The sequence below is a fragment of the Cygnus atratus genome, chromosome 2 (genome assembly GCF_013377495.2).
Source record: "Cygnus atratus isolate AKBS03 ecotype Queensland, Australia chromosome 2, CAtr_DNAZoo_HiC_assembly, whole genome shotgun sequence".
In the NCBI taxonomy this organism is placed as follows: domain Eukaryota; kingdom Metazoa; phylum Chordata; class Aves; order Anseriformes; family Anatidae; genus Cygnus; species Cygnus atratus.
The window spans coordinates 24964820-24976366 of NC_066363.1; the positions used below are offsets into that span (position 1 = coordinate 24964820).

Consider the following 11547-nt stretch of genomic DNA (forward strand, 5'->3'; position numbering starts at 1 on the left):
ACAGAGATTAGCTCTGCCACTCTGTGCCACTCTGTCCTACTGAATTGTTTTTAGAGAGGTTACAATCCTCTTTGAAGTCAGGGTTCATTTCAACAATGATTTCATTGAAGCCAAGACTTTACCACATGATCCATCTAAAAGAGTTTTTCTTTTCACTCAGTAATAGAAGCTCAAACTTTCCTTTCCAGCTTCAGTTTTTGGAGACAGCTCAAAAACAGGTGTTCCTGTTACACTCAGCTGTTTTTTTTGTTTCTGAAACTACTTAACCATATTTATTCCACAAAGCTTAATGCTCTAAAACAGTTGCAGAGCTGACTGCTTTTTGGTTGCTCACAATGAAGGCTAGGGGCAGTTGGGGACCCACCTTCTTCCACAGATCTGTCATAGCATTTGGTTCTGGATTCAACACAGAAGAAGTACATGTGATGGATCTAATTTCAAATTCTACTAATAACCTATGGCTTGTTTGGAAAGTGGAATAAAGACCTACTACATTTTGTTTGAAAGATTCTTTATAACTATTCCATACAGTAAAAAAAAAAAGAAATGTATCTAAGAATGAATATGAATGCATTGCTAGCTTTTTAAAACCAGTTAAATGTTTTGTTTGTGATTAAAGGGAGCCTGTAGGTCCCAAATCCAGTGCCCATATCACAGCATGATCACAAGATGAGGCTGTAGACTTTGACTGTATCACATTGCCACGCATTATCATGAGCAACAAAGTCCTGGACTCATGGCTTTTCTGCATACGATGATGCAGCTCCTCTAATTGGGCACATTTACACCATTAAAAGATGACTTCTATGCTTATAGCTTCTTTTCCTATGTCTGCTTGGTCCCACCAGGGAACTTGTACCATTGTAGGTATTTTAGTAGACTCACACATCTTTTATCCACTGCCATAATTTTCAGGCATAGTTAGCAATGCAATGCCTGTCTCTCATATATTAGGAGCTGGTGGAGTAAGCTGAAAAAATGAAACAACTGCTAAAAGCATGATTTAATATTTAAAAATGAATAAATAATAACCTCATACTATTTGTGCCAATCTTGTGGCTTACGAAATTCTGGGACTGATGAACTTTCCAACAGCAGGCTCATTAAAACACCATGGAGCTGGTGCATGAATGGTTTCAGTAAGAAGTCCATGTGCATGGAATCAATTTCCCTCTCAGCTGGATGAAGCAAGGGGAACTGAGATAATACTGTTTTAATTTTGGTTTGGGGAGGAGGAACATTTTTTGGGGACAGGACTGTCTTTCAAGTTTTGGGTTCAAATTGATACCTGTAACATTACTGCACATGCATTCACAACACTGTTCACTCTCAAATGTGAGACTTCTTCAGCTTGACTGGCTATGAACATAACTACATTGACTACAGAAACCTATTTTTGCTGTTGTTGTTGTTATTGTTTCTATTTTTTTTTATTCTAATGATTTTTAGCTCTATATTTACTACAAATAAAGGCAAATTTGGTTGCTCATGCAATGTTATAGTTACATTTGCCTAGCTGGAATTACTAGATAGATATTTGACTCATTACTCCAAATACACACATACTAACACCCTAGTCTATGCAGGATTGAAATCACACAGGATTGTCATTCTGAAGACTGGACATATACGGATGCACTAAGAACTAGGTTGTTTCACCCAGATTCAGATTCCTGTCTTCTTCCCTTTCCCTCTCACACCTTAATTAAGTACTACCTAATCCAAGCAAGGAGAGGGACAGTCCTGCCCTCCCCTAAAACACTGGTCATAGCTTCCTGCTTTGGAGCTGCCCATGGTCCCTGAGCCAGCTGGAATAATTTTGTGTGTCCAGACAGAAGTGAATGCCTACTCCCATGTTTGCCTTACTCATTAATGAGTTGTCCACTGAGTAGGAAGTACAAGGGCCTTTCCTACAGGCCAGGAAAACGCTCAGTTTCATAGTGAAATCTTTTTATAATTAACCCTTATTTTTACCTAAGCATATTACTTTCTAGAAACATATATGTGAGATTATTGCAAATGGCTCAGTATGGTTTGGACTGAGACAAGACATGAAAATTGCCTATCTTCCCATTGTGCCAAAGGATGCCATCAGGCCCCTGTCAGCTGCCAGCTGTATCTGTGAGGGATTCTGTGGCACTGTAGCACACAAGGGCATACCACACTGGTTTCCTTACTGGTTATTATTATCAATGCACCTTAGCTTTTAAATCATCAAAAAGGAGCTGCTGTGACTAATACATTTACACTTGTGTTAGCTAAGGACAGTCCACCCAAATATGGCTATAAGTGACTGCAATCTACTTGACAAGACATGAGATTAAAAAAAATGAAACTACCATTTAAAGAAACTTGCAAGGAAGGTTTTATTTGGGGCTGCTCTCATCAGCAGCTGGGTTTCAGGATATAGTCTTTGTGCATTCACATGTGCCCATTCTTCATGCCCACAAACCCTGATGGGCTAAGACACTAGTACGTACACATAAAAGTACAAAAGCCCACAGATCTGCACCATAATGACAATGTGCAAGTTTTAAATATAGCTGTGACTATACAAACCTCAGATTTCAGGACCCTGCTTCTCAACTGAGAAGTGTCATTTGGCTAGATGAATAAGCCAAGATGAGAGAAATGTTCACATTTACTCTGGGTGTAGCTAGACAGAGATTATTTATTTATGTCTATGCATTCCTATATATATGCTTTTGTATATTTTGTATCTATTTTTTATGAAAAGTTATCTTTCTGACATTTGTTTTAAACTGGTTTGGATTAAGCGTGGTTGAAATTAAATGAGGTGTCTTCCACTTAGGGACATAGTAATCAGAAACATAGGGACACCAGACGATTCATGCAGAGCTCACTGCTCTCCCATACTTGTGCAAGAGTACAGAACCCTGACTGCGTTTGCAACTACCTACAAAAATGTATTCTAGTAAATTCTAGTAAAAAATTCTAGTTAAAGTGTTTGCACTTTTGAATGTTTGCTTGGCATAAATGGCATTCTGATACATTTTGTGATGCTGTATAGTGTTTTATTTCCAAATCAGTTCCAGCGAAATATCTGTGAAACGAAAAGGCCGAGAGCAGTCTCAGTACACTTCTTAAAAATAACTGAGCTTTAAAAACTTTCAAATAGAAAGCAAAATGGAATAGGGAAAGAAGAAAACAAGTAAGACAGTAAAAAGAAAAGGTTGTTTCAGTGTCAAACCAACATATACTTCTAAGCTTTAGCTACACTGTCATATGCTTATCCTATCAACACTGATAGAAATGTAGACGGGTGATTACCCAAGGGCACTACCATTTTCCAGCAGAAATAGCTGTTCCATTTATTCAATCTTTTGGAAATAATCCATGGAGTTTGCAAAATTTTACAGTTTATTGCTACCAAGGTCACAGTAACATGGGCTTTCTTTTGCAATCCATGAAGAAAATCAGAAAGACAATATACATCATACAGAGTATTGCAACATTAACCGAGTATAACAGTCCATGGAGATAGCGCTCAGTGCTGTTCATTGTAGCTTTATGGCAATGAAGCTTTAGATTAGTCTTCCAAATCACGCTTGTATACTGAAGTATGTGAAAGTCATATTGTTTCCAATGAAAAAACATAGTACATACAGACTTGGCAGATTCCTGACTTCTACAGTTTTTGACAGTCTCCCAGATTTAGGACTGAGAATGTCAGACTGACCCTGCATTTGGCAGGAATAGTAGAAGTCCTGGTTTTATCAAACTCTGCTTCAAGTCAGATCTTATTTCCATTAAAAAAAAATCTCTGATTTTGTAACATTAATGTAATATTTGTATTTGTAAACAAATAGAAAATATAACTGTCCCTAATTTAATTTACTATGTTGGGTTTTGTGATTTGGAGAGTCATTGAGGCTCACACATCACAAAAATAAAAATGAAAATAATTTAGTAATGTATAGTATAGTATATGGTAATGGTAATATATAAATATATGGTAATATTTCTCATCTGTCAGAATACCACAAATTAAATGAGAAAAAAATGGGTGTTTTGAACAAATAATAAAGTTCTATGTTCAGCTGTTTGTCCTGTATCATTCTTCTCACAAATGCTAAAATGAAGTTGTTGACTCTGATGCTTAAATCAGAAAAAAAAAATCAGTGGCCTAATGCCATTGTGAACCTGGCAGTATGTGGTATAAGACTAAAAAATCTTTAAAAGATTGCAATGGAGGGCTTAATTGATCCTCCTAAAATCAACATTCTTCTTTTCTCTCATTTTCTGACCTCATTTCTGAGTCACACACATAGAGGGTGGAGTGTACTAATTCTACCCAGGCCATTTGACCAGGCAAGAAGCCCAAGAAAAATGATTTTTCCATATACTAACATTAATAAATAGTGGAATCCCAAAGTTCTTTTGCAAGACTCCAATTAGTATTTTGAGCTTCACATTGCAGAAATTTATTTCAATCTGCTGTTTTTAAATAGTTCTCTCTCAAGATCCTTGCAGTACGGCTTCTCTTTGTAAATTATATTGATTTTGGATTTTAGACCACACAGTGTATCATTTTCTTTATGTATATTCTTTGATCTCACTGTGTAGGAGTTACAAAATAATATATAGAGTTTCTCTACAGAGATCATCTAGACAATCACACTTTTTTCCAGTAAGCTCAACCAAAATGTATATCATTGGGTTAATATTGAAACAGGTCTATCTTGCTAAGGTTCTTGTGGGGTTGCTCCTTTCCACATCCTACATAGTACAACCTCCATTTTACTGTCCTTCCACAAGGAAAGGACAGAACACGTGTATTCTTCTCACATTCACAAATCAACTCTATCTAGCTGTAACATTTTACAGCAAAAACAGTTCTGATGGTTAATTGAATCAGAAAAAAAGAAAAGTCTTTATTATTATTATTATTATTTTATTACATTTAACTGTCTCTGTTACCCCGCATCCTGGAAAAATAAGTTATTCTACAAAAATTCCTACCTCTGTTTCTCTGTTTCCAGGAATCAACTCTTTATGGTGACTTTGAAGATTTCAGATATGCCAAGAGAGGAGGAGGACTGCAAGCAAACAACTGATGGGCTAATGCAACAACTCCAGAGCAAGAAGACTGCTGAACAGTGGGACTTGCCTTCCTCAGGCTAAATTCTTTCCAGAATGCAGCTTTACTGAAAACAATCACTAGCCCCTCTAGGCCTTATTTATCTACATTTGGATTCAGGTGTAACAGGAATACAACGATGCTCATCTGGGCTTTATCAAGAGCTAAGGGAGACTCTCATTCACAAAGAAAGACTCCAAGGCAGAGAAAAGTATGAATTTGCAACGTGTGCTTATGTTCTGTGCTGTGAATGAAACATCCTATCAGTCCTTTCCAATACAAACATGGTCTAAGGTATTGTAACAGAAATCATTGCACATTTTTTAAATTTCAAATTAAAAAGTGAAGAAAATATGACAGCATTTCTTACTTTCGACGGAACATTTCTGCAAATATGCAGCCAACACTCCAAAGATCAACCGGTGTTGCATAGCTGGACTGAAGCAAAACTTCAGGCGCTCTGTACCACAAAGTAACAACCTGTAAAACAAAAAGGAAGGTAAGATAGAGCATGCTTAGTTACAGAATTGCAACCTTATAAATGTTGTTGTACACAGATTCAATTTAGTTTCATCCAAATTGCAAAACCTCACATATTATGGCAAACTGATTTGGCAAGTGCATAGAAAATGGTCCTGTATGGAAAAATCTCCATATGTATAGCTGCAGTGATGATGAGTCAGGAAGTGAGATCACTTCTCCAGAACACTGCATTTCACAGCATAACAAAAATACAGTGTCATTGTACAGCATTGGTGTGGTATCACAATATCACAGCACACTATCAGAACAACTCTTTGAAGCTTTTGCAAATTACAGACCCCAAACATTTTCCAGTAGAGTTTCAGACTCCCCTTGGAACAAACGTTAGTTAGTCTGTTGAACAAGGCCTGCTTTTCTTAAACACTTTTTATGGACCCCTAGGTGTTGACACCAAAATTGGAAACCAGTAAGTTAAGGAATACTGTGGGTTTACCTATAGGACAAAATAGAATGTGTAGCTAATCTTTATCCTATGCTCTTCATAGTTTGGATAGTTTTTGTTTGTTTGTTTGTTTGTTTTCCAAAAGAAATGGAGTTAACTGAAGTTTACTGGCTAACCTGGGTAAAAATGTCCTACCTGTCTCAGAAGTTTTGTTCACATTGAACTGAAGAAATTCATTATTTTATCATTTGGATGCAGATTAAGTTAAAACCTCCCCAAAGCTGCCCGTTACAAAAGGCCCAGTGCTGCCCAGCGTGGTGTCCTTGCACAGGGAGATACCTTAAATTGTCATTGTTTTAACCAACCAACACAGTGCTGGAACCCTTGGCAGGTTCCTGACCTTCACAGTTTGTGACCGTCTCTGCCCACATGCCGCTGGTTACACCAGCACCAACTTCTCTCACAATCGATTTCCAAATGATTACAGCTTTTCCCAGGGACATCTGACATGTAAAGCGCCTGCTTTGAGGCAGCTGGTTGTGTTGCAATGTATTGTAGAGACACAGTCGGAATTTTACTGGCACTACTCCACCTAATGTACTTTGATGAGTCCTGCACGTTGGACCCACAACGGAGATGGGACAGCTTATATTTATCCTTTTGTTTCCCACAAGTAGACCAAATACAGATGAGGCGGATTGTATCTTCAGTCTATTTACAGAAGAACACAAGGAGCTTCCTTACAGTCCTGTGTGACCTATTATGTTGCTTGAATTTAATCTTGGAGCTACAGGAGTATTCTGCTCCTGACTGCAGTTATAATCCAGACATAACAGATTGTCAGCTAAATGGCAATATATTCTTAGCGTGTGCTATAATTTAAATTTCTGTCAGTATTAATCTACAGGCAGAGAGGTTCTCAAAAATTAGTGGTTTCTTTCTCCAGCTAGCACAAAGCATTAAGAAATGAGAAATCCATGAAAATTCATGAGAAGCATGAAACAAAGCAAAAAAATATATATATTACTGAAAAGAAACAAGTTCAAAGATAACATGAAAATAACTTTAAAAAGTATGTTAACTAGGATAGTTAGTTCTGGATTTGAAAACCAGTACACAGAAATGTGTAAGGAGAGTGTTTTATTTTTAAATGATAACAATATAATTGTCTTCTAAGCAAAAATAACAATGGAAGTAATCAGCCGAATTTGCTGGTCAAAGCCAGCTGAAACAAAAGCAAATACAGTATTTATTACAATCATTACATGCCCTGACAGCCTTTGGAACTACTGAAAGGCTATTGAAGGGAGGTTCATGGATATTTGCACAAGTGGTCATATTTGCTAACAGTCCTCTTAAATGCTTTGATCTCTATTCATAAAATTTGTCTTTGAAACAGTTCAATAACACAGTGCAAAGTACTGCACTGGCAATCTCGACTTCCAGCTACCTGTTCACATACGCAGATTCCTGTGTGGAAGCTGGGCATTATTTAACTCCGTTGGACTTGTTTCCAATTTGTTAACGTATCAATGATCTTTTCCCAAAATACTTCTCTCTATATAATCTCTCTATAAAATTAAAGTAAAGTTTCTTCAGAGATTCACTTTGGGAAAATAAGATAAATGTAACTTAAGGTCAGGGGATTTTTACAGGCACTGGCCTATCTGAATCAGCGAGAATCCCTCCTAAAATATACACATATTTTTCGTGGTGCAGATATCTCTCTCAAACTCTGATTTGCACTTTCTCAGGAAATCTGATGGAAAGCTTATTGAAGAAACATTGCTTTCAGGAGTCGGGTATAACAATTTCAGCCCATTATTATTTGTCAGTGTCTGGGTGCTGTGTCAGGAGCAAGAGCTGCGCGATTGCTGGATCTGTGGAAATATCACCAATCCCAGTGAATCTTCATCTGAGACCCTCGCAGCTCTTCTCATAAAGTGAAAAGACGTTTTATTTTCCCCAGTTCCACCACACATTAACCCCCTGCACTTCTCATAAGCAGAGGACTGGGGGATGCACGGTTACGAGACATTTTGGTGAGCGCTTCTGACGAGGTGCGCCCCGAGCTGAAGCCCCTTTCCCAGGGAAATGCTTCGAGGAAAGGGGCTGCTCTTTTCCTTCCCCTTCCTGAGAGGAGCATCGCAGCTCATGGCAGGCCCCCGGCCGCAGGCTCGGGGGAGCAGGGCTGTTTCCAGAAGGCCGCGGAAGCGCGCAGCGCGTCTGCTGCTTCCCCCACGTGACAGCGTGCTGGCACGGCTCCCCCAGCGCCTGCACCCTGCTGCTGAGCTCCACGCATGTGTACGCAGGGCAATGGGAGATTCTGTCTCTGAGTAATTTGGAAACCTTAAACCTTAAAAAGAGTTATTTCCAAAGTCTCGCAGCTAAATTCCAGCCAGTGCCTTTCAGCTGCTTTATAGTCAGAGGGGAAGTAATCTGTGTGGAGCTGTTTTGATATACTCTGTCGTTACGGTAATTATAAAAGTGATCAAGCAACCCATATGGTTTGTAATGTACAAACCTGTGTTCTGAAACATGAACTTGAAAGGGATCAAAATTTACTAAATGTCATTTTGCACACACGTAATGCCACAGATGACTCGTCTGGTGCTCAGGGTCTTCTCCTGAAAAGCACAGGATGAGGCAAATGATGCAGTGGTTTTGACACACAGTTTCACACTCTCTTTCTCTTACCATAGAAACCAAAAAAAATATTTGTGGACATTCCATTAACATTTGCAGATAAGTAGAAATGAAAATTATTCTGAACACAGGATATGGTGGCTGAACAACTAGATCATCACTTCCTCTTTACCACAGTTCTGACTTAGAATGAAAAAATGCTTTGCTTAGGTAAGCCACACCACCAGTGAGATAGGCTCTCCCTGCAAGACTTGCTCATGATAAAGTCCCCCTTTCAGGATCAAAAAACCATGCTTCTGCTTTGTTACATTTCACTTAAATTCTGCCTGCCCTGAAAATCTGCCACATGCACTGTGACTGTTGGTGTTCAAGCTGTAGGAAAAGGGGTTCGTGCCTACATGCTGATGGAGATCCTAAATGTGGCGCAAGACTTCTAGCTACCTCTGAGGTTGTAGGCTTCAGTGACCACGTTGCATTTTAGCCCTCTCATCTAATAAACCTCCCTCCGTTGCCTCCTCCTCCCTTCCCCTCACCCTGCCCGGCCTCTTTAGCTCCTCTCGTGCAACAGCCATGTTCCTCTCAGCTCTCCCCCAACCTCCCAGCTCCTCTCCCATCTCAGCCTTTTTGCCACATGCCAGCGGCCCCCTGATGTCACCGAACATGCCTAACCCCGTGCTGCTCATGTGCAAATGCCCAGGTGAACACGGCCTGACACCCGCTGCGTCCCATGTGCTCCACCTTCTGTCACACTCCCCGCCTGCTCCTGTGCACCCCCAAGCTCTCCAGAATTTCACACCCTGTCCCCTCTTCTTCTGAATGTCTCCAAATGCTCAAGCCAAATTAGCTCCTGTTCCCTCTTTAAGCTGCCTTTAGCTTTCCACCCTGTTCTGCCAGTTCTGGGGATACCATGACATTTGTATTTTCTAAGGATTAATCTATGTACAAGAAAACTGAGAATAATACGCACACTGGGACCAAAGAGAGCAGATATACTCCTTTTCCAGTGCATATTTTATATTTTTACTACCCAGATAAGATGGAATGATAGTAGATAAAAAAACAATATCAGTAGCTGCAGACCACTGCTTCTTAGCATTTTAATGTCAGTAGGTTTCGGCACCACAGCAGGATGAAATTAAATGAAGCATATATCTGAGAGACACTAGAAAGGAAAGAACATCTGCCAAATTGTGCCAACACTGTGTCAGACTCCCTGAAGAAGGAAACGTGCTCAGTGAGAAGTCAGGGGAAAGCTGCATTTAGAGTCTGAAGAAGAAAGATAGCTTTATTTTCAAATAAAGCTGTCTGCCTTATTATACCTGACAGACGTTGCTATCTTGGACCACCTAAGCCCCAGGAGTTTCAGTCCTGCACTTCATGATCCCTATTTCTGATGTAAAATCAGATTAGTGGTACATATCTGCTCACTAGTAGTGCAAACACAGGATCTAGGCATCGTGTCTGTCTCATTTAATTTTCATTTACTTTACAGAGCAGATTTTCACTTCTGGATAACTGCTTAATTTAAATGGATCTGCACATTACACAGTCCATTCCAAATATAGTTGCTGTCTGAATAGCATACAGTTCAAAAAAGACAAAGACAAACAGAGGTTCAGGGATGGGGTTGAGTAACATAGACACAAAAGACTACATTTCGGTTTGCCACAGACTTTAAGTACAGACCAATGCCCAGTTGCACAGCTACAGGAACAAAGCAGGGATCAGACTGTAACACAGTGGCTATGTCTGTGCTGGGAAATTAAATGGGACAGGAAATGTTCCTTTGGCACAGAGACCAACAGGCACAGAGTGGCCTATGTCCATGTTACTAAATTCTCAAGCCTCCAAAAAAAGGTGACCGCATGCAAACTGCTTATTGGGAATGGTCTCTGGTCCATGCTTAACTGCCTAGGAACTGTCTGGGGGAAGGCTAGTTGGCATAACTCAAAACCGTGCCAGGAACCATTCTAATAATTTAACAGTATAGACAATTGAGCTCCAGTACCCACGAATGTTTCCTGGCACTCTTTATTCCACCAGCCAGTGAGTCACGCTGTGGCCCGGGGTCTTCCTTTCACTCCAGAGAGAAGGCATTTTGCTATGCTTCCCTCATCTCCGCTGAACCAGAGGGGCTCTGGGAGGGTGACGGGCTGGGGGATCATGGCCCACTCCTCATCCCACCCAGCTTTGCTCCAAAGGGGTAACGTCGAGCCTCACAGGGAAGCTGATTTCCCCTCCCATTTACAGAGCAGAAGAAAATTGGGCCGTTAAAACTGGATGCAGCCAGATCTAAGATTAAACATGGGGTTTAAAAGGTCACAAAAGTTTGCATGTAGAAACCAATGAAAGACATTGGACATCATGAAAAGAGAGAGTAGTGTTTCTTTTGCTTGTATCCCATATCCATAACTATTGCTTCATAGATGAAAAGGTTTATTCAGATATTTTCTGCTTCATCTCCCAATACATAAGGTAGCCTAGTTCTTGTAGAGTCCTCATAAAGAGAAATTAGAGCGAGGTAGCACCTGAACGAGGATCCATCTCACATAACATTAGGTATCTACATCTGAGCCAGTCAAACAGACTCCCTTTACAGTCAGAGGGAAGAAGCTGGTATTCCCTGGGTGCCATTCAACTTATTTTACAGTGAGTGTGTTGTACTGGTCAAATGAACACATGCTGCAACTGCTTGCTATCTGTGAGGAGAATCTAGCTGACTGGCCTGCATGTAGACATCTTCGTTGTAGACATCTAAAGCTGAGTGTGATTAATTCTACTCCAATTATTTCTGAAGGGACTTTGAAGAGGCCTGTAAAACCTCTTAAGATATTAGCTTTCATAGACATCACTCCACAAAAGCAATTAACAGGAT

The 11547-nt window shown here is 39.9% G+C and overlaps 1 protein-coding gene across 2 annotated transcripts in view; it reads right to left on the reverse strand.

The window, feature by feature from the left end:
• The window catches only part of CDK6 (cyclin dependent kinase 6), a 128758-nt gene that overhangs the window by 25895 nt on the left and 91316 nt on the right, over window positions 1-11547 (reverse strand). For both annotated transcript variants that reach the window (XM_035545566.2, XM_035545567.2), the window contains exon 5: window positions 5472-5581. In XM_035545566.2, the coding sequence (XP_035401459.1) occupies window positions 5472-5581 (110 nt within the window). The remainder of the gene's footprint in view (window positions 1-5471; window positions 5582-11547) is intronic.